General features: G+C 40.5%; 2 protein-coding genes and 1 pseudogene across 2 annotated transcripts in view; 1 reads left to right on the top strand and 2 right to left on the bottom strand.

The window, feature by feature from the left end:
- Positions 1-316: 316 nt before the first annotated feature.
- LOC148362507 (uncharacterized) lies at positions 317-22,827 on the bottom strand. Its single transcript, XM_088339941.1, has 4 exons — positions 22,681-22,827; positions 16,230-16,347; positions 11,774-11,938; positions 317-997 (listed from the first exon to the last, which is right to left on the bottom strand). The coding sequence occupies exons 2-4, from the start codon at positions 16,262-16,264 to the stop codon at positions 892-894; spliced, it is 306 nt and encodes a 101-aa protein (XP_088196067.1). The 5' UTR covers positions 16,265-16,347; positions 22,681-22,827; the 3' UTR covers positions 317-891.
- LOC148362508 (U2 spliceosomal RNA) lies at positions 20,790-20,940 on the bottom strand (annotated as a pseudogene).
- The window catches only part of LOC148362505 (cGMP-inhibited 3',5'-cyclic phosphodiesterase 3A-like), a 146,369-nt gene continuing 144,892 nt past the window's right edge, over positions 22,331-23,807 (top strand). The window contains exon 1 of the mRNA XM_088339937.1: positions 22,331-23,666. Coding sequence (XP_088196063.1) covers positions 22,845-23,666 — 822 coding nt within the window. The 5' untranslated portion in view covers positions 22,331-22,844. The remainder of the gene's footprint in view (positions 23,667-23,807) is intronic.

Genomic DNA, 23,807 nt, shown 5'->3' with positions numbered 1-23,807 from the left:
GCAAGAATAACAACGGAACCTATTCAACCAAATGGGGGACGCAGCAATCATTCAATCGACCCAAATTAAATACACTTTTGCAAAATTCTACATAGGCTCGGAATTTGTGTAAAGGAATCACCCAGAAAAAGTGTTGACAAGTCAGGCTATCGCTACATCTGCTTCGCGCACATCCGACGGATAATCAAAAGCCGGCAAAAGCAGACATCATTGGTTCACTTTCTCAAGAAACGTGAGACAAAAGGGTAAATTAATATTTTCAAGATTTCCTTTATTATTTGTTTTTTACATTATGTGCCTCTCCTTTTATGTTTATTGTGTGGTAATCAAATCTTAACATGTATTTGTTTCATCTTCTGATGGTCTTTTAGGATTTCTTAAAAATACATCTTACTGAATTTTTTCGGGCCTTGGAACATATTAACACATTTGCATTCAAAATGCATCTCTACTTACGAAGTGTCAGGTTACAAAGCTACTCCCAGAGCGAATTAAATTCGTAAGAAGAGTTACCTCTGTATTTAAATGGGTTTTCAGTGATCGAAATGATGTGTTTTATTACTATATAGGGTTCACTTCGATGGTTTTAGGAGGTCGGGAACAGGCCAATTACTTTTTAATTATTTCATATTGGGAAAATGCGCTCGTAACACAAGCCATTCGAGCTAAGAGCATGATCCTGGAACGAATTAAGCTTGTATGAAGAGGTACCACTGTAACTACGTTCTCACACGCTTTATCTCAGGATTCCTGAGCGGTCAGTCAGTCTGCGGGCTTATCAAGCTGATGAGGATAAAATTAGAGTGCATGCGCTGGAGGAAGGCTCTATTTCCTAGCACACCCCGTAATAACAATCCCTGGTGGAGCTTTCTTTGCCCGACACAGATTAGATCAGGGCCCAGGTCCGGCGGTTTGGTCCGCCTGGGCGCTTCGAGGGGAGACTTTAGCTTTTCCAGGTCGTTCTGCATGGAGGCCCCTCTCCCATAGCGGAGGGCGACTGAAACGGCAGGAAGTACAGACAGGAAATGAGCGAAACCTTTGGAAGTCATTAGCGCCGCCATCTGATAGCACAGGGGTGCAATTCAGCAGCTCCAAACGTCATTATGGATCCTTTATGAACTCTTTGCGGTTCATGTGGTTTGGACTTTTTTACATTTGGTTGGCTTGACATGATTTCCCTTTGCAGCCACCATAAACTACCAGTATGAACTTTTACTTTGTTTCGGCCCACCAATCATGTTTTGTAATTTGGTTTTCCCCTTAATTGTTGCTTCTGCTAGGACTGGGCATTTTATTCCAAATATTTTTGATACTAAACAAGTAAGTATCGGATCAGTACTATTCTTCTGAGATTGATACTCTCTAGGTACATAGCTCAGCTATTCTCTCTCTTATACGTCACCCTCTGCCACCCTCTAAGTTTATGCCTGAGTGTGCGACTAAAAGCCACACGTTTAGCACATCTTTCTGTTGGTTTAAGATACGGTAATTGTGTCATTGTAATCCTTTGCAGTCCTTTGAGGCATTTTTGTGATTAAGGGCTATATAAATAAATTTGACTTGACTTGACTTGACTCTAACTGGCCTGCTGCTTTATCCTCCCTACCAGGCAGAAGAGAGGGCAAAGTAGAAACCTTTATCTATTTATTAAATACTCTATTATACATAGAAACCAAAGAACAAACCCTATTTACAGGCTTAATCATTTGGTTAACAAATAAAAGAATTGTATTTAAAAATGATATTGAAAAAACAAACAAACGTTTGAACTGTTTAATCGTGATTGTGAAAAAACATGTTATACTGTATTGCACCAAGGGGCAGAAACTTCTGGGCCCTACATTTTTACTTCAGATGATTTTTCGTCGACACTTTATGATTAGAACGCACAAAACATACCGAAAACACCCAAAATAGCCAGGCTAGCACCCAGAGCATTTTGATTGGGTGAGCTAATGGTTCGAGCGGGTCTCTGCACAACCACACTCGCTCCTTATTTCTTGTATGTGCCCACTGCGTAAAGGAAATACAACCACAAACTTTTTGTTTTCGGTATTTTGTGACATTTTTACATAATAGTTCTGCTTGCACCTTGTTTTGAAATCATTAATTAGGATAAAAGTGACAATCAAAACGGGCCTCGAAACTCCTAAGTAACAACGGGAGGGAGACAGATTTTAAACTGGTATATTGATATGGGTCACAGCCTATGCCATTATTCTTATTGGGGCGGCAGTGGCTCAGGATGTAGAGAGCTCGTCTTGGGATCAAGAGATCTCAGGTTCGATTCCCGATTCCCTTGGGTAAGACACTGAACCACTAATACCCCCAATAAGCAGGCTGCACGGCCGCTATTGGGAAATGTGAAGCACACTGTAAAGCGCTCTGGGCAGTCTTGACTTGAAAAGCGCTATATAAATGCAGATTATTACATTTCATTTAATCTAGTACATTTGATGGAATTATCAAATGTAAAATAAGCACTAAAGAATTAGCTTTTGTTTGGGGAGTGTTTTGTTGAATATTGTCTTAAAATATAGTACTGTCTTAAAATATGTATAAATCAATAATCAAAATATTTTGCTTTTATGGCTCTTTAGGTCAAAAAAGTTCCTGACCCCTGCTTTAGTCTGTTGAGAAGTTGGCGATAGGAAGCTTCTTTCTCTGCCTTTTGGTGCTTCTCTCAGTCCAGAGCATTTTGTTGATATGATGGCTTTTAGAGAAATATAAAATTGAAAAAGATTTGTACCCAGGCAAAGTAGGTTTATCAAGCTGTTTTACTTGTGCCTATGTGTATAACTTAAAAGACACAGACAGACACAGGTAGAAAATGGGTGGGGTGACCTTTGAGTCAATCAGAATGCAGAACACAATGTGGGATGTCAATCCGCGTCGTAATAAAACCGCGATAAATCAACCATAATACAGCGACAGATTATTGTAATGTTCAACAATGTCAAAGACAACTAAAATATCCCAACACAATAGGACACATCGACATACCTGCTGGGTCTCGATAATATCAGTATTTTTATCCATCTGCCCATTCTTATCATTTGGCCAGTGTTCACTCGCTGAATCATTCAGGAGCTGGAAATGGCTGTGCAATTTTCACTGTCATCTGTTTGGTTGTTCATGAATATTGACCATATTTGTATGTACTTCGCATAGCTCAAATAAATAGAGGAAAAAACACCTCTTTTAAAATGTTCACAAACCACAACAGACAAAAAAAAACTGAGCTCACTCTTCTTCATAAGAGAATGAGCAGGATTTAAAATGAACATGATGTTGGTTTTGTTTCACTGTCTTTAAACGCCTTAAGCACCACAAGAGCATTGTAGTCAGACGAACAGCGTACAAGTCCAGTAAAGAGCTCGACGTTTCAATATTTCAACAACTGCCATTTTAGCAGTTAAATTATTGAATCCTTCTGGCCAGGCGTGAATAATTGGTGACGCAGCTTTAGAGAAATGCGGTCACATCCTACAGTGCGTTTCCACTCTTTGATGTAGGCCAAGGTGAAAAAAAATACCAAATATTTTTCGCTGCATGACAAGTGAGCAGTTATGTTACGACGCAAGAACAAATTAATCCAGTGGCTGACCTCAAGGTAAAGCTTACTCATTTATTCAACAGGGCTCAAAGGTAAGCGAATCCCGAGAGCATGTCACCGCAGATTAAAGAGTCCAGGTGGTCCCGATGTCCTCCGCTTCACGTAAGACCTACAAAAAGACTTAGCAGAGGATTCTTTTTCCTGGTTGAAACATAATCACTGCACTCAAGCTTTGATTGTCTCAAAACGTGCCCAACGTTTGGCTATTACAATCGTTCTTGTTTTACACAAGCATTTGTCTCCACACTCCTTTGCCTTTAAAGGCGAACAGCATAGAGAGCACTGGTACAGGGCGTCCGTGCGTGTGCCAGGCTCGTATAAACACGGCTGACACGACTGGTAGTGTTCAATGTAAGCTCACTCAAGCCGCTGGAAATTAAATTCAATGTGATCAGCTCCTAAACACAAGAGACACTAAAAAGTATCACTGGAAAGGATATGGGAAGGAAAATAATACTTTTCTTTGTTAAATGACATGCTGTTAGCATAAACATGCACTGATCTGAAACCTACATGAGGGCAAGGAAAAATTAAAAAACCTCAGCGCAAGAAACCTCGAAAATGGGCCGCACATAACCCCCTTCAAGAATGACAAGGCTGAAGGGGATGTCGCAAGTGCATTAACAAAAAATACACAGTCCTCATCAACATTAAATACAGGAATTAACTTTCTGTTATTTCAAGGTCCAACTTACATATCTATCTATCTACCTTGGTCATATTCCTCAAGAGGGGTGACCGACAGTAAGACAAACACATACAATAACAAAGAAAATAAAAGAAAAAGAAAATGAAAGGAAAAGAAAAAAAAAAGGGAAACATTTTCTAAAAGACACACAAAAATTTTTGGACCATGGCCAACCCAAATGCCCAAACACCTAAACAAGTTGGGCACCACAGCATTTGAGTTGGTCATGCTTTCATCCCCCCAGATGAAACGTGATACAAGAAAGCGACCATGTCACTCGGTTGATGGTTACACAACACGTTTTCAACAGCAGGGCCCAACACATTTCATTGGTTTACCTCTGCCGCATCATACAGGTGCCCTGCCCATCCCTTAGATTGCGTCCCACTATCCTTTTACAACACCTCTCCACTCATTCTTATCACCAACAAGAGCTCTAGCTTCCACTAAATTTAGACCTCTTTCCTGCAGTGCACTCATAACACTATCCATCCACGTCAATCGCTGCCTTCCTCCTGGTCTCCTTCCATTTACTTCTGCTCTGTAGATCCTCTTCAACATTCGCTCCTCATCCATCTTCTCCATGTGTCCAAACCAACCGAGTACTCCTTTATCCACACGCTTGGTCATTTCCACTACTACTTCAGTTCTGTCTCTCACAATTTCCTTTCTCAATCAATCCAATCTTGTCACTCCTAACATACTCCTCAAACACTCCATCTTAAAAACATTTAATTTCCTTCTCAAATCTGCGTTCAGGCTCGAAGTCTCTGCACCATACAAGTCTCTGCACCATACAACACAGTCAGCACATTTACACTCTCATACAGTCCCCTCTTAACATCCATACTCATACTCTTGTTGTTCATCACTCTCTTCAGAGCACCCAAAACCTTGCTTCCTTGATTCACTCTGTGCAATACCTCGCACTCCATTCCACCAACTGCAGCCACATCATAACCCAAGTACCCAAAGCTTTCAACTTCTTCCAGCACCTGTCCATGCAACCTTATTTCTTACGCCATGCCCACTCCATCACATGAACACTTCATCACCTTACACTTCCCAACATTCACACATAACTTACGCCTATCACATTCTCTTCCAAACTCCATTACCAACCTTAGTGCCCTTGGGCAAGACACTGAATCCCTAATGCCCCCAATAAGTAGCTAGGCGCCATGTATGGCTGTCTCCCTATTTGTGTGTGGTAAGTGTGAAGCACATTGTAAAGTGCTTTGAAAGGTCTTCATTGACTTGAAAAGCGCTATATAAATGCAGACCATTTTTCTCAATATTTCCTCAGAATCAGCCACAAGTGCTGTGTCATCTGTAAACAACAACTGACTTACCCGTTCCCCTGTTATAGGTCATCTCTACACCTCTGCCAAATACTCTGTCCCGAAACCTTATAATAATAATACATTGTACTTCGAAGCGCCTTTTAAGACACCCAAGGTCATTGTCCATATAGTAAGACACAACAATAAAGCATGAGTAAAACAAGCAAGTAATAAATAGCAAATAAAACACAGAAGAGTAAAAAGAGGGCAGTATGTGAGGCAGATGGTCAAGAAAAGGCAAGTCTGAAGAGGTGAGTTTTGAGTCCGGACTTATAGGTTGACAGGGTCCCATAATTTCGGAGCGCAGGCGGCAGTGAGTTCCAGAGCTGGGGGGCAGAGTGGCTGAAAGCTCTGCTCCCCATGGAGCTGAAGCGGGCAGCGGGTATAGTGCGCTAGAGGGAGGAAGATGATCTGAAGGTGCAGGATGGCAGAGTAAAGGAGGTCAGAGAGGTAGAGAGGGGCAAGGTTATGAATGGCCATGTAGGTGTAGAGCAGGATTTTGTAATTGATTCTATGGTTGATTGGGAGCCAGGGGAGTTGCTGAAGGACGGGGTTTTTCATTGGCTCTTGGAATCAATAGTAGACCATCATTTTTCGAGCAATGATATCTAGCTAACATTTGACCTTTTTTGCTAGTTATCAAGCTTAATGATGGCCTCTTTTCTTGCTAGCTAGCTAGCTTTTTTTCTTTTCTTTTTTTTATCCATTCAGCTATTTAGATGTCTTTTTAGTCTTTTAGCAAGTTATCTAGCTCTCGAATAATTATTATTATTTATCTATTTACCTTTGTAACTAACTATCAAGCTACCTTTTTAGCTATTTAGCAATTAATCTAGCTTGGTTGCTAATTTAGAAATGCCTATAAAACAAGGTGCCCTTTTTGCTAATTAGAAACAAAAACTAGCACTCAGTTTGAAAAAGGTTGGACACCACTCCTCTAAGTGATATTAAATGTGTCAGGGTCTGTAGCAGGTTAATAGAATAGATATAGATAGATCTATAAAAAATGTTAAAAAACACAGTATGCCATGGTTGAATATAGCAATGGTTAAATATCATTGTTTATGAACAAAAATGTAAAACGAATCATATTTGTGCAACCAGCATTAAGTAAAAATGTGAACGGGACAATATCTTGATTAGAAACTGCTTCCATTTTATCGTAGGAGTTCAAATGTTTTTTGTTTTTTGTACCGTAAATTCCGGACTATAGAGCGCACCTGATTATAAGCCGCACCCACCACATTTTAAGGGGAAAACCGATTTTGTACTTACACAAGCCGCACCTGTATATAAGCCACATGTGCCCACATTAAAACATGTGATACAATCGCAAAATTGGCCCAAAGCTGGCTTTGAGCCCTGCAATTGTAACTGGAAATAAAGTACACAGTCCTCAAACCACAGGCGGCAAAATTAACAGAAAATGATACCGGTACTTAAGGTGGGAAGCAGACATGCAGAGTCCAGGTGCCCGTTGAAAAAAAGTCTATATTTCCAAAGCTTTAATTATAATATTATAACTTTCATCCCAAACCGTGCCTGTGAAGGGTAGCAAAACGCTACTAGAAACACGCTCGCAACAAAGCTAACGAGTCTGTTAAAACAAACATACCGTACTCATAGAAGCCACGGTGAACCGTCCCCATCTTTCTCCTTATAATTGACGTCATCAAAGTCGTCTTTACCAATATGGGAAAGAGACGTCGTCCCACTCTCCCTTATTCAAGAATACGCTAGCAACTTTACGTGCAGTAGCCCTGTTTCCTTCTTTATCGGACTGCTCGTTTGCTTTTAGCTTGAAAGCCACGTCATGTGCCTTTTCCTCGCCGCATATATTCCACCTTTTGTACTCGAGCGCCGCTGGCGGCTGTAAAAAAATTACATAAATTGGCTGCATCACTGAATAAGCTGCAGGGTTGAAGGTTTGGGAAAAAAAGTAGCGGCTTATAGTCCGGAATTTACGGTAATAACAAAAATTAGTTGTGCTGTGATACAATAAACCAGTGTAAGACAGGGGTTAGGAATGTATGGGCCGTGAACCAGATGTGGCTCTTTTCATGAATACATCTGGCTCTGAGATAAACTTGATTTACGCAATTAGGCTGAGAGTGCAACACCATGTTTCCACGACTATCAGCAAAAAACGTCTATGCGCTTTTCTACCGTTAAGGCTGGTACAAGAAATTTCATTAGGATTTTTTTCAGTCTCTTAACCAATGAGATGCCTCACAATATGTCAGGATTTGACACGCCACCTTCCCCCAGAAGGTGCCAACCGGGTGTAGAACTGGATACACTTGTGTTCAATCTAACCACATATGTTCCTGATCATTCCACAATTTTATACTGACTGCTCGGACAGGCCACTGCGTTGGCTCATTGCAATTGTCATCCTGGTTGCCATACCCATGTCATTTCTCCAAAATCATGTCATGTTTTGATTTGTTTGGACATTTCGTTGTTGTGTTACCACTTGTTCAGGCATGAAAATCTCTCTCCTTTAGGAGGAATTCACCCTTTTAAAGTAAAAATAGGTGACATACACGAATTATATAGATCCAAGGAGATTTTCTTTTGAGGTGGGGTGTGACATGTTTTGAGATTTAAGAGTTAATCGTGTGTTTTAGTTAAAATCAGAGTACTGTAGTTTGCACAGGCAGGAGTAATGTTTTTTGGGCGTAACGTGCATTGCATTTTATTCCATCATCTCACTGTTTTTATTCAGGGTACCAGAGATGAATGTTAGATAATGAAAACAACAGAAAGTCGTCCTGAAAGATTGAAACAAATGCAAAAAAGCACAGTGAGTTAAACAACTCTTTAGTGTATCTTGTGAGGAATCCGACTTCAAAAGCCGTGAAATAATACATTGCAAATTTTACATTGGTATTTTGTTTTCAGTTGTCAATAAAACAATTTGAATTGCTTTACATTACGAGTTTGAGTTTAGAAAAACTTAAACTACATTTTATACCGATTTTAAACGTGCATTGTAAACAAATAAATTATAGTAATTCCTCCACACACCTTTATACGCATTGAGCCATTTTCATGCCTGCTTGTTTGTTTGTTACTTTGTACCTCCTTTTGTTAATAAATACCATTCCTCTTTTTGAGCACACCTGCCTCACTTCTGGTTTCCCTGGTCCACCTGAAAAACGTGAAACAATACATGTATGCGTATAACGTCTGCCTTCTATTATGTCTTGGATATTTTTTCAAGCGTGTAGTTAGAAGTGGGATATCTCTTGATATGATACGCAGGGTCCTCCATTAATATTATTATTATTTTCTAAATGTTATTAGATCATGAAACGTCACACAGTGTAATAAAATTGACTTGAGAGTTAGCTTTGTCTGGAGATTAGAATTGGCAACTCTGCTAAATATTGTCTTTCAAAGATATGGTGTGGAACTCATTGAAGAAAGAATCTAAACATCTTGCTTTGGTGGCTCTTTGAGTCAAAAAAGTTCCCGACCCCTGGCGTCAGGGATTCATATCTAAATTGCATGTGTGCAGAGTTGGAGAGACGGTTGGGGAGGGAGGCCATCAACGATTTTCCTCCTTGGTGCGCTGCCAGAGCTTTAGTCGAGCACTTACTGCATTGTGGAGTGCCTCGTGAACAGCAGGGAGCGTGCACTTTTTCCCCCCTTGTTTACAATGTTACGGCTTAAGCGAATGACAACTGTAAGCTGTTTGAGAGGTTTCTCCTTATTGTCTGTTTACTTAAGAGAAGCTTTCCACCATTAAATGACGTCAAAAAGCGGCTGCCAAAGACTAAATAGGGGGTTTGGTGTCCGCTGCCCTGGCCGCTTCAATATCTTCAATTTATGAGGCAAGAGTTTTCCTTAAAGGGGCTTGAATTTTGGGAGAAGGTGCAGCAAAGAATCCGATAAGGAAAGGTGATTTATGATCTCTATCTATCTATCTATCTATCTATCTATCTATCTATCTATCTATCTATCTATCTATCTATCTATCTATCTATCTATCTATCTATCTATCTATCTATCTATCTATCTATCTATCTATCTATCTACCTACCTACCTACCTACCTACCTACCTACCTACCTACCTACCTACCTACCTACCTACCTACCTACCTACCTACCTACCTACCTATCCATCCATCCATCCATCCATCCATCCATCCATCCATCCATCCATCCATCCATCCATCCATCCATCCATCCATCCATCCATCTATCTATCTATCTATCTATCTATCTATCTATCTATCTATCTATCTATCTATCTATCTATCTATCTATCTATCTATCCATCCATCCATCCATCCATCCATCCATCCATCCATCCATCCATCCATCCATCCATCCATCCATCCATCCATCCATCTATCTATCTATCTATCTATCTATCTATCTATCTATCTATCTATCTATCTATCTATCTATCTATCTATCTATCTAGATATTTACGCTCACTCTTCTTTGCAAATTGTTTAAAATCTGCTATATTGGAAGCTTTTCTAGCATGAATTGTATGTTTAAGGTCACACCACAGCATCTCAGTTTGATTTAAATCTGGACTTTGATTTGGCAAATCCAGAACTTTCATTTTCTTGAGCCATTCAGAGTAGGACTTGCTGGTGTGTTTTGGATCGTTGTCCGACTGCATGTTCCAGGAGCGCTTAAGTCCGAGGGCATGAACTGGTGGAAGATCAAGCTTCTGGTAAACACCAGAATTTATTATTCCGTCAATCATGTCCAGTTGTCCTGGTCTTGAGGCAGCAAAGAAGCCCACTTAAGGTCAGTGTTCTTGACTCTATAAGAGAAAGACAATGGCCAAATATAGCATCCATTGGAAAACTCCCAAGCTAACACCACTGCTGTCACAAAAGAACACAAAGAGTCGTCAAAAAGCATCTTGATTATCCTCAAGACTTTTGGAGAGAAAAATCTGTGGACTCATGAGTCAAAAATTCAACTTTTTGGAAGTGTTCAGCCTGTTACATCTGGCACAAAAACAGGACAGCATTTGACAAAAATAACATGAATCCAACAGCAAAGCATGGTGGCATCATTGCTGTGTGATGTTCTCAACATTTCAAAACTGCATTTTATACTTAAGAAAAAAAAAATCAGAAATCAAGAAGGGGGCAAATGTTGTTTCCTGTCACTGTAGAGATCTACTGTATGTGAAACTCATTTTTGTTTGCATTCTATTCAAAATTTGAATTAAATACTCATTTTTCCCTACTATCTTAAGGAATTTTGCTCTAATGGATCCACGGCGTAAAAGTATTTATTCCGGGGAAATGTTAAGTATTTAAAGTATGAATGATCAAATCTGATCACAAAATCGGAAACCGGCCCCTGTTGTGTGTCTGTTGACTTAATCTGTATTGGGTGTGGTCTTCCGATTCTACTCCGAGGCACTTATTTTTTTGCACATTTTTTAAATTTATATTTTGAAGTGTCAATCCGGTATCAGTATTGATATTGGTTGGGAAAAAAAGGATCTTAGACGTGAAGCCTTGTAACCCCTGATCAGGACACTCCTAATTAAAACTAAATTGGTATCAGTACTGAGGTTTCCCCACTCTCTTATAAACTGTTTCTGTGTTTTATTCATCATAACGCACTTTAATAACTATTTATATAAATACTTCATAAGGTGTTCACTTGATGTCACAATGTATTCATATATTCTGTCGTTATATGGTCTCTATCTTGTTCCAAGTGATAGGGTTTTTCTGAGAGGGAGGCTTTGAGTCTCCCGATCTTACAAACCACCTGAAAAATCCAGGAAGATCCACTCTCAACAGAATTTTGGGAAATTTTTACTTTATTCTCCAAACATTTCCTATAAAAACGCTGGTCAGCATTTTTGTTGATGCTTTTTGTGAAGGGCACACAGCTATGTCATGTATTCACAAGCCCAGAATTTGATCTGTTTTAAAAAAGTCTATTTTTTTGTGATTGAAAACCTCTATGGAACTGTTGCAGTCCAGCACTTTTCTTCCCCCACATCTAGTCTCGCGACCCGGATGTTGATTAGTACACGCAGAGGGGGAAAAAAAATCCATCTCCTTTCTCAGTTTTTAGGGCCGCGCTTAGCCCCCAGCATTCCTGGTGTTTACAGAAACTCGTAAACTTACGTGGAAAACGGTGGGACGTGGGTCACCGGCGCTGTCGGCCTTTCCCGTCTGGCCGCTGCGTGAAAGCCGACTTTTGTGCGCCGGCCGAGGGGCGCATGCGGCGAAGCGGCTGTTTTTCCTGGCGAGGCGCTCTTGTCCAAACACCGAGCCATTAGGACACACAGCCTGCCATGCCAAACAAGAAGCAGCAATTTGGTGTTGCATTATTCAGGACAGCGCGGTTTGTATGCCCAATCTCCGAGGGACGATTGGCGTTGGTTTCCAGTAAATATTTTCTTGTCAAGCTCCATCAACTCCTGAGCGTGTTCCTCTGAAAACTTTGGTGTGAAAAATTCAAAACTCCTGTCCAACTTTCTTGACTCCTGAATATCTAAGCGATGAATGAGCGACTCCCTCCTCCCTCCCACAAAGCACGCATTTCCATTATTCATCTGAGGCCCTTTTTTTCCAACATTCTGTCTTTCTGTGCCTGCAGCGCTGCCACCCACACCAGCAAACTTCTAATTCTATTTCAATATTCTACCCTACCATTTGCAGGACAGTGCGTCGTTCAAGTTCTCGGCCTACTTTCATGCTGAACTAGAAGACGTTTTTTTCTTTACGTTCATGAGTTAGGACATAATGGGTTGAAAAGATGAATACTTACAAACCTCTCATGTGCTATGACATGCTATGAGTTTTGTCTTGCGTGTAAATGTATTGTATTTTTTTTAAACGAGTCACATTTTTTCTTTAGAATAAATTACAGTTTTTCTATACTATGCCACACTAGCGTTCCGTCTTTGCTAAAAGTGATCAGATTTTTTTTATCTACAGTGTAAGTTATTGTTTGTTATTGTTGAGTATAGTTTTTTTTACAGTAATTTAGGTTATTTAAGTCTATATTATGACATAACTTTTATAATGATTTACAATTTATCATTGCAAATTATACTTCACTTTGACTAATGTATGTTTTTTCTACCCTGAGCAACCCCCCATTTTTTCAAAAATTAGTTGTTTTATAGCAGAAAAATGTATTTATGTGTATTGAAATAGAGCAGTTACCATAGGTACTCGCATAAAAGCCTACATCTCGTATAAACCGGCCTCCTAAAATTGCTTTAAAATTGCTACAAACTTAAAGAAATATTCAAAATGTTAATCAAACGTGTACCTAATCAACAAATATCATTTAAATGTGTTGTAATAAAGAATAATAAACAGGTAATAAAGACAAAAATAAAACCATTTTAAACCTTTAAGCTGCCCTTTGATGGCAGACACCATTTATGTATTTCCCAATTTCCTTCTTTAACTTGATCATTGTTGTCATTTTTTCCACCTTTCCTTCCTCTCATAACTGATTTTCTTGGGACCCATTATTATAGGCAAACAAACTGAGATGTGGTCCCTCTCAAACATTGAGTGAACAAGAAGAAGAGATCCAGCAAGGGGTGCCATGAAGACATTGCATGGCTGTAGGCCATTGGGTAGCCATGCCTATCTTGCTTTGTTTTAGATAGATAGATAGATAGATAGATAGATAGATAGATAGATAGATAGATAGATAGATAGATAGATAGATACTTTATTCATCCCCTAAGGGAAATTCACATTTCCAGCAGCATCCCTGAGCTGAGAACAATACAATAATAAAGCCAAAAGAATACAATATACAAATACCCAGTGTGACGTGCAAATGCCCACTGTAGCATGTTATATAGAGTAACTAAATAGTGCTACACAGAACACATAATGCAGTAAGATTCGGTAATATCCAATGTAGGTGGTGTGGTTTAATGTGGGCCTTTACTCTGCCGGGTGGAGTTAAAGAGCAAATAAGCCGATCCACCTATTTCGGTATTGTAGTTTATGTTCAAAATTCAGCTCCTAGCATATATGATACATGTTTCATGATTCTTCAACGCGTGTCTAAAACTCTGAGGTAGAAGTGAGCCACCTGGCTTTTTCTTGTGTTAGCTAACAGAAAAATGCCTTCCATTGTGTGGTTAGAATGCTCGTCTCTGGAGCGTTCCTTTTAACATTAAATATGTAGGATAGAATTTTAATAACTATGACAACAAAGGTTATTAAATTCCTAGTCATTGAATTGTGTAATTATTCTCAAAAGCCTCATAAAAATTTACTGCCCTGTCCTTTTTTGTTATTGAGTTACTACAAAATAGTTACAGTAACCAGGCCTATTTTGTTTCCTCTATCGAAATGAAAGGCCATCCTGAGTCTCAGAAATTGCAGTATTTTCATTATTAGGCACACATTTCAATTTCCAGGCTCATGAGTGTCTGTCACTAATTAGTCCGCCATTCCCCCGCTTGGTCGTGTAGCTCCATGTGGTGGAGAGATGCTTGTTGTTGGGGCTCAGCATGTGAGCAAATTATCATGTTGCTGGCACTGACAGTGAGTGTGCGCAAGCGTGATCTTGTACGGAGAGGTTACATGTGTGTTTTTGTGTGTGTGTAGATGTTCGCATCACCTCAGTGGATGGAAAGTTGGCCTGGGGCCGGCAGTGTGCCCAATTTGGGCTAGTAAACATGCCGGATTGATTTGAGTTCCTACACAGGAGTGCACGAGGTCGTTTCTGTCACATTATTTTGTTTTTGCTGGTCTATCATCCTTATCATCTTTAGGTCATTGTCTTTATCTTCAGCAGTTAGCATTGTCAAATCTAGTGTTCTTCTTCAAGTTTAACTGTAGTTGGTACCATCATTTTTGTGCATCAATTGCATGTCCTCGTGGTTGTTTTGAAATTCCGATGTATCAGAGGCAAATGCCAAATTTGTTAGGGTCGACCTAGGAATTGAAAGATGCAATATGGCATATTGATTTGAAAGTGTTTGACAAGTATGGAACAAAAAGTAAGAACAGCATTATACGATTGAGGATAATGGAACGCGGCCACATGAGTGCAGTTCACTTTTTAGTGAAAATAATGGCAAAAAGAGCCAATTAAAACTGTTCTGCTACCCCCTCCTTGCTGCAATATGCGATCGGTGATAATGGATTTTGCTAGCACAAGTGCAGTTTTCTTTTTGGGTTGACAATATGGCAAAAAAAGCTTCTGGGCCCGATAGAAACATGCTCTTCCAGCCTCTTCTTGTAGCGACATGGGGTTGGGGATAATGTAATGCGGCAGCACAAGTGCAGTTGACTTTTTGGTTGATAGAATACCGAAAAAAAAACACGACAAAAGTTAAGTGTTGTTTGTTTTTACGGTAGCAGTATGAGATTGGAAATAAAGGATTGTCGAATATTTTTCAACCCGCAATGCACTGGGGCTGCTTAGTACGAAAAGAAGTAGCGAGGATTGCCGTAAACAAAACATGATTAAGTAAGGAAGGACTTTATTCACTGACGTGCAGTCAGGGGATGCTATTATTTTCACCCATGGAACCAGAAATCTTTACACTAGACCCCAATAAAATGTTGTATTTAAAATGACCCAATTTTGGGTCAAAAATGGATGAACCCAGTACATGGGTTTATTTTGACCCAGCGTCATATGTTGTCCTGCAGAAAAAAACCCACCCAAGAATTGTGCAATGTTTTTTTGTATAAAAGAATTGTGGGGGGAAAAGTTATTGGATTTAATTGCATTAAAACAACACAAACAAGTTTCCAGAGGAAAATTGACCGAAGTATTTGGTTCGTCCCATTTTGGCCCGAGTGATTTTAGATCAGGCAGGGGTCAACAACCTTCTTGAAGCTTAGCGCTACTATTTGTTAATGATTAGCACAAACGACTAACAATTTGAGTGACATGATCTCACTCGTGATGGTACGAAAGAGCAAGGGTGAAGCATAGATTAGTATAATAAAACTGTTGTCCTTTATAAGGGCAGGGCGAGGTACACAAAAAAGCAGGCAGTGAGCCAACATTATCCAGAACACCAGGGAAAAACAAACGCAATCCATTAGACGGGGAACAGGTTTGATGATCTAGTAAGTCCAAGCAGCGAAGTCAACAGTTCAATGTTTCATCAGGCAGTCCTTCAGACTGGGAGCTCAGGCAAGATTCGGCACAGCGAATAAATTAGATCTCTGTGACTTGGGTGCTTAGAACGTGAAGAGAAAGACAACAAACTAGCAAAGAACCAAGGGAAAAGAGAATTGAAAATGGAAAGAGAAAGAGTCATTGTAGGATAAAAAAAACACGGGTAAATCAAGTGAAAAGAGCTGTGAGGAAGAAAATAGAACCGGAATTAAGTGAACAAAAAATGTAAGTAATTATTAGAAATAGGGTTGAAATAGGCTCAGTCAACAACTTAAACATCATGCTAGTTAGAAAACAAATTTCCTAGAAAATATAAATGACCCATCACTGGTGGGCTATATAAAGATTTGTCAACAGTTCTTAGCGGTGCTCATTTCAGGTTTAGTCGATTTTGAGGGGAAAAAGTAAACAAGTGTTGAACAATTTAATTAAATATTGTATACATTGTAAAGCTCAGTTTACCTTTTGGCATTAGAATGACAGCAAGTCCGTTGCATATTTCATGCGTATTTTTGCATGATAGCATCTTTCCCTCGAAGTGTTTTCACTTGTCATCCGTAATCTCTGAGGTCTTTCATTACTGCCGAATACACACGGAAAAACCTGTCAGTGTTCTTATGATTAATCTCCTTTTGCAATGGTCCAAGCGGCACTAGGCTAATGTTATCTTGGTTCCTTGCACTTATCAGGAGTTTGTTTCTGTTTCAGTCATCTTGAAATACTCCAGTAAGAATAATTGTTCTCTGTTTCCACTCATTCTTTGAAAAAAACACAAAAATCAGCAATAGCTGTGTGTGAGTGGCGGCCAAAGATGTGCCCGCATGTTGAGCAAGCAGCTGTCTCCAGTATCGAAAAGGCCGTGTGGCATTGAGCCGATGGACGGGATCAAGACCTATGCTCGTGCCTCTTCCCCTCCCTAGCTTCTGACTAATCACAACTGACATGAAATACACAGTTTTTAGTAGACTGCTTTGGAATGGGCATTATAAATATTTGTCATGATAGCATGTATCAGGCTTGTAGTAGTAAATGCTCTGCATGTAAATAGCACTTTTCAAGTCATTGAAGACCTCCCAAAGCCCTTTCAATGTACTTCACACTTACCCACTCACGCACACATACTCACACATCGATAGCGGCGTCAGGCGTGCAGGGCTCCTACCTGTTTATCGAGGTGTCGAGACTATGCCCCCAGCTGACACTCTGCCAACAGAACAATCTATTCACAGGAATTTTTCCAGCTGTATGATAAAGATTTGAAACCCCAAAGAGTTCATACTGTATGTAATGGCGACCAAGAAGGTCGAAAGCCACAGCCTCGTCTCCCCAACCAGGAAACATGGCAAAAACCCAAGCCATGGTTTCCTTTTCCCTGTCCCTCGGCAGAGGGATGCAACCAAAGGGATAGAGAGACTTTTCTGAGTAGGGTTTTTTCCTCTATGCATCCAACATGACTCCCCCTCACACACATACATACACAAATATTTTCATTATTATGTAAATGAGAGTGGTTGGTTAGTATCAAACACGTGCATCAATCATTTGAGTGTGTCTACTATTTTCCTTCTTGACTGATCAATCATTATCCATATCGATGAACTAAAAATCGATAATTTAAAGCTCAAATTAAAATATTTTTAGAGTATCGATTCCTGCATGATGAATGCTTGAAACAATATGAGGCTATGTCGAATTAATTCGGGTGGGAAACTGCGAGCACTACCTGCTGGGCGAATCGGTAACCATAAATTAGATTCTGAATAAATGGATATCATATAAAGCAATTACTCTACAGGAGGTTTTAGGGGTTCAGTGTCTTGCCAAAGGACACTTCGACATTTAACTCAGAGCAGACTGGAATCAAACCTCACACCCAAGATGAGTGCCCCACCTCTTAAACAAACCCGTAACCAGTGTTCCCTCTAAGCTGCGCGCGTGCGCAATTGCGCACTGCTCGCACATTCTCAGCGCACAAGAAAATCTAGCCAGCGCACAACAATGAGGGCTCAAAATTACTAATTAAGAAGCGACTCAAGTCAAAGTTACTGTGCATGAAGGTAAAATACATGAGTTCCCCTGATGTTGTGTCCTAAATGCGGTATTTTGAAGTCGAGTCGAAGGAGAAGGAAGTTGAGGAAAGTTAGTAGAGTTTTTCGGGGAACCGTCTTCTTCGGCTCGGCTCACTAAAAGGAACCGGCTCTTTCGGGTCCTAAATTGCTCTTCGGGTTGTTTTTAATTCTTTAATCTCAACATGACCAAATATTATGTAAAATTATGCACAAAATGACTTAAAGGAAGGGGGGAATAGAACAAAAAAGAAAAAAATACCAAAATGAACAAGTAGTGAAAAGCTGAGAAAAAAGAGACAAAAGGAAGAGAAAAAAGAAGGAAAAATTTAGAAAAAAGCCAGAAAAAAAGAAAAGAAAGAAATGTAGGAAAAAATTAAATAGAGAACAAAAAGAAAAAAGTAACAGCTCGGAAAAAATAAACACAATGAGATTTTTTTAAGGGAATTAAAAAAAAAAGTAGAAAAAAAACACGGAAAAAATATTTTTTTTAAAAGGGAATACAAAAAAAGGTGAATAAAACAGGGAAAAAGAGGAAAAACTTTGTGTTGCATTCAAATAATTTCCAATTATAGCAAGTTAATCTTGTTGCCAACATTGTACTTCCACTAAAAAATGTAATTAAATACAGTTCTGTATTGTGCAACCGACTAAATAAGCCCCCCAAAATGTTAGTATTATGCGACAAAAGATACCAGGAATAAGAGAAATGGAAATCTTGTGAAAGAAATGTAAAAACAAATGACGTTTGTAGGCCCTGCAACCTTTGCAATTGTACATTAGTCAATTCATTCAAAAGTGAAAAATAATTTTGCATTCCCGAAAACTCAGCAAAATGTAACGTGATGTCAAGTTTTGGACATGTTTGATAATGATTTAGTTGCCACACTTGGGGTTGCTGTTGCTCACTGTTGTTTCAAGTGTTGCTCAACTTTGAGTGAACGCTCTGACCCGTGGAAAATTAGAGGGAGCATTGCTTATGAATAACGCCAGATAAACTTTTGGACTGTCGACTTCTGTGATTGGACTCACAAGATCATCAAACCTTTCTCCTGTCTATTGGGTATCATTTGATTGCCTCTGGTGATCTGGATGGTGCTGCCTCGCTGCCTGCCTTTCCGTGTGCCATAATCAAAGACAACCGTTTCAGTGTATTAATCTTACGCAAATCACAAGACACATACGTAAAGGTGCAAACAGTGCATTATGGGATGTATTTGCACACTTTGCACTTGTGAGACCAGCAGGCTAAAACATTGATGGAAATCTCCGTCTGTGACAAAACGCATCAAGGTTGACACTTAAAGCGAGATGAATATTTCAATGATTCGGAGAAGTCGGGGGCAGAGGGCATTAAGCCGCCTGTTTCACTTCAGTATAATTACATTGAAAGCATTCAGAGCATAAAAGACATTTTAATGCCACATCTACAAAAATACTCGCATGTTATGTTACAAGGCTATTATCCACTTTAACTCAGCTGGGTAGACCGTCTCTCCTCCGTGACTCTCAAAAGAAACTGTGGGCTTTACTTGATCAAATTTGGGACAGATTAGTGATAACAATGCAAATCTTAGAAATAGAGAAAATCCCAAGTAGAAGTCATGCTGAATCTCCAGTAACAGACCCCGAATATTCATCGCCTTGAATTTTCTTCTTTGTATTGTATGCCTCTGCTCCAGGCATTTCCAGTTCTATTACTTTAAATTTTTAGACGGATGATTGTACTTCACTTATAACACACTTTTCCACTCACCATAACTTTTTATCCGGTTGAATATCTTCCTCAGATAAACTTTGACATGGATGGGATGGCACCCAAAAACCCTCTTAAAAATGGATATTTGCACACATTTACAGTTGCAATGCAACACAGTGCATCTTGTGACAGTATAAGATTGAAATATGATGAGATTAATGTATATATTTTTAGATATGATAGAAAAAGAGTTAGACTATTCCCAAAGTAAGCAGTGAGTGGATGAATATATCAGAGTAAAACTACCATCAAATGTGACCAAACAACAAAGACCGGCTGTTAAAAGATGCCAAAAATCCCTAACGGCCACTTTTTTTCTGGCCTTAACTTAAGTTTTTATCTCTCATGAATGTAAGAAAATAATTTTCACATAACATTTTGGAGTCTCAAATAAAATTGTGGGTGGAGCTCAACTTAGTGACTTTTTTTTTTTTTTAGATGATTTTATTTTTTATTGTATTTAATTTTATCATCCTATGTATTCTCCCTTCTGCCTGAATGTACAGAGCTACCCATACTTTTGTGTTTATTGTCCGGTTGCTAGAAACTTTTTAGGTTTCCTGTCCCTTTCCCCAACACTCACGACATTACGTTATTTGGTCACCCACTTCTGGGTTCAATTTTCCTCCTCCCAGCTGAGGTCTTTTGTCCCGATTTCCCTCCTATCAACACTCTCCCATTTTTGCGTGGTGTCATACACTGAAAATTGAAAATACAAACACATATGAGTGAACTGTCCGGTGTGTCAGGTTCCGTCATGGCCGAAGAAGTGGATCCCATAAATGGGGATACAGAATAAAATTTAAGAAAATAATGTATTATGTCATAGTTACTTTAACACAAGCTCGACTTCGCATTCGTGCTATATCATGTTGACACACTACCTTGGATAAAACAACATAATGTTCTGTTGTTATATTGAAATGTGTCACTGCATATATAGTCATGATTGTATTAGTTGCTTATTTATAACCTTTTTATCATTTCAGCCGTGTTTTACTTGTTTAGTCGTAATCAATGCACTTCATGATGGGGTTTTTGGGGTTTTTAAGGGTTATTGATCTATCTTCGTTATTCATTATCCATTATCCGTTATCGGTCAGTTCATAATACGCTACAAAGCCTAGGAGCCGGGACACTTACTCTCAGCCAAAAGGCCAAGCTAAGGTCCTAGCCCTAAAGCCTTGCTGCGATCATTGCGAATGCACCGTTCCCGGAGGTACTGCAATACCGGGCCGATGCGTGGAGTGGACAGAGCAAGCTCATATTCCATCTCCAAAATGCAAAAATCAAAGATAGTGACTTTAAAGGCCAAGCTAAGGTCCTAGCATTAAAGCCTTGAGGCCATGTTAAGGTCCTGGCTTTGTCCTAGCCGGCAATAAAGTACACAGTTTAAAAACTACAGCCGGATTATTCATAAATTTTAGTGTCATTACTTTGGTATAATCACTTAACATCTTGATATATCCATTCATACTGTCCCTATATTGTTTCAAGTGGTGGTTCTAGTTTGCACAGATGTAGGAATTTTGCCACTACCTTTCAAGTTGTCTTTTTCTCATATCCCACGCTCCTAGTATAAAAGTGATTCCTGCTGTACCTCATTTGTGCCAAGAATATTCTGTAATAAAACCTCAGTGGAACTGCTAAACTCCAGCACTTGTTTTACCTGTCTCACAAACCAGATGTTAATGAATACACGGAGGAAGAAAAGGCACTCCCTTCAGTTCTAACACCAACCGGCTCTCACAAAATAAAACAAAAAAGATGACAAAAGAAACATAACAAACAAGCTCTAAATGAACAAAAACATGATCACAAAGGAACACAGGATATGTTGGAACACTGACAAGCCCCAACTGAACAAAACATGAAAGAGAGAACAATGTCAAAATAGTCTTACCAAGATTTTCAATTTTAAAAGCAGTAGATGTGGCCGCGCACTCTATTTTCTACGCGTGAAACACAATTCGGCTCCAGGACATGAAATACAAATGAATATTTGCCTGTTTGAAACCGGAAGCGCCGAACCTAAAAAATTGTAAATCTAACGCCATCATTGGAGCGGTTTATTCACGCAAGCAACACTTTGTCTCTTTATAACTTTTGGGGGGGTTGGATTGGCATATGGGCTGTATCTGAAACAGGCCTTTTCTTACTTTTATCATTTTCATGCTACTCTAAGCAAAAAAACGTGACGACGAGCATGAAGACACACTCCATCCTCCCTTTTCTTTCTTTCCTTCTCCCTAATGTGTTGCGCGTCCCGAACAGCGTTGCTAAAAGTAAGATGAAAGCAGATAGGCGAGGCAGAAACAAAAAATCTAAAATCCCTTTGAGCTAAGTTGGGCATTGTTTCCACATACAGTGCTTAATAGAAACATTCTACTTTGAACTTTTTTAAGGACACCTCAAAGGACCCACCCCAACTCTTTTTGAAATAAACTAGAGTTTATTAGGTAGGTATTAAAGAGAGAAAAGTGGTCATGCATAAAGCCGTAGTGCAAGTGAGAGTTTGAGTCTCCTTATACATGTAATCCAGATATCTTCATGACATCATATCTTTAAGAAAAACTTTGCAATGTCAAATTTTAAAGACATCAAAGGGCTAAATCCCATTGAGAGCACAACACAGAACACAAAAGTACAAAGCGTACGGAACATGACAACGTCAGGTCTATGATAACTAAACCATTTTCAGTAGCTCATTTGTATTTTTGTCTCTCAGCTTAGTTCATTTTATAGCATGGGTGATGAGTGTTCTGCTAAGGCTACGATCAACATATTAGCAAGATAGCAAAGATGCCTGCAGGGTTGGCTGCGTGGAGGATTGGGGTGCTTCGAACGACAGTGCCTTGACAGAATTAGGGGGTGTGAAATGAGCTCACGGCTGATAAAAGGACTTTTTTAAACTGGAGGACACTCTCCCAAACACAGCTTTGGATCTTGGGATAAGAACGAGAGGACGCTCCCCAAGTGCAAAAGGGCATCAAAGCAACTCAAGTGCATTTTGCAAGCGGAGGGAGACTTTTGCAGCGCAAGTGTGTTGCGTCAAAATTCAAACACACACCTCGGATCTCCACACTACCTGGCACAGATGCTCAGAAGACGAATTTGGTGTCCATCGGCTGTGGTTGCCAACGCGTAACCGGAGAACTTCCTGGCCCGCAACAAAGCGAGTTCGCCAAGCGGGCGTCCCGCGAGCACAACGCCGCAGATGCGCCGCAGGGCTCGCTGCCATTTCCTGTGGCCATGCCTGCACATATGGAGCGGACACGCGCTGCAGAAAGCGCGCTGAGCTCCCACGGTGACGCGCAAACACAGAGCCGCGACGCACGGCGCGCGCCTTCGTGGCCAAGGCTGGCGCAGACTAGCGCTGGAGTTGGCAGCGCTGCGTTTGCACTCGCGCTTTTGGCGCTGCTTGTGCTCGTGCTCCTGTGCGCGCAGTGGAGTTGCGAGCCGCAATCGTGCTCTCGCATTCACTCGCTCGCAGCCTGCTTGGGAGAGCTGCTGCTCGCTATCTGGGCTGCACTCTCGCCTTTTTTCAGCCTCTTGTGCGCATTTTTCTGGCTCGGCGTCTACTTGATCCGCTGCGGCGTGCTGTTCCAAACGGCCCTCTTGCTGCTTACTATTTTTCACCTGGCTGAAACGGCGGCGTGGAGCCTCCTGGACGGCCCGCATGAAGTAGCGGCCGCGACGGTGTTGGCGTGCGTGGCCGGCGGCGCACTGATGCTTGCGCGCCTGGACCGGAGCGCGTCCGTGGTGGTGGTCGTCAGTGTGGTGCGCGCCGTTTCCCTTTTGTCGCTGCACAAAATTCGCCCTGCTTGGAGGCCTTACGTGGCGTACCTGCTTGGAGTTGTGGGTGTCCTCCTGGCGAGGTACGCGGACAAGCTCCTAGCCGGGCAAGGAACACTCGAGGAGGGCTGCGCCCCCGTGAGCGCAACCGGGAAAGACGTCCCATCGTTTAAAAGGCGCAGGAGGTCCAGTTCGGTAATATCCTCAGACATGGCACACAGTCAGTCCAACAGCAAGCCGCATCGCAGGACCTCGCTGCCATGCATCCAGAGGGACCAGGTAGGGTCCCACTTTTACACTCACCGTTACCAAAGTCCACACTATTTAGCTACGACATTAAGTAAAGTGATGCAGATTGACTAGACTGGGATGGAATGCAATAGAATTGTCTTTATTGGCATTGATGTCACGTTGGTGAAA

This window comes from Urocampus carinirostris, chromosome 7 (genome assembly GCF_059441175.1).
Source record: "Urocampus carinirostris isolate Australia breed hairy pipefish chromosome 7, RoL_Ucar_1.0, whole genome shotgun sequence".
NCBI classification, from domain to species: domain Eukaryota; kingdom Metazoa; phylum Chordata; class Actinopteri; order Syngnathiformes; family Syngnathidae; genus Urocampus; species Urocampus carinirostris.
Note: the sequence above shows the minus strand (reverse complement) of the source record. Positions and strands in the feature narration are given on the sequence as shown.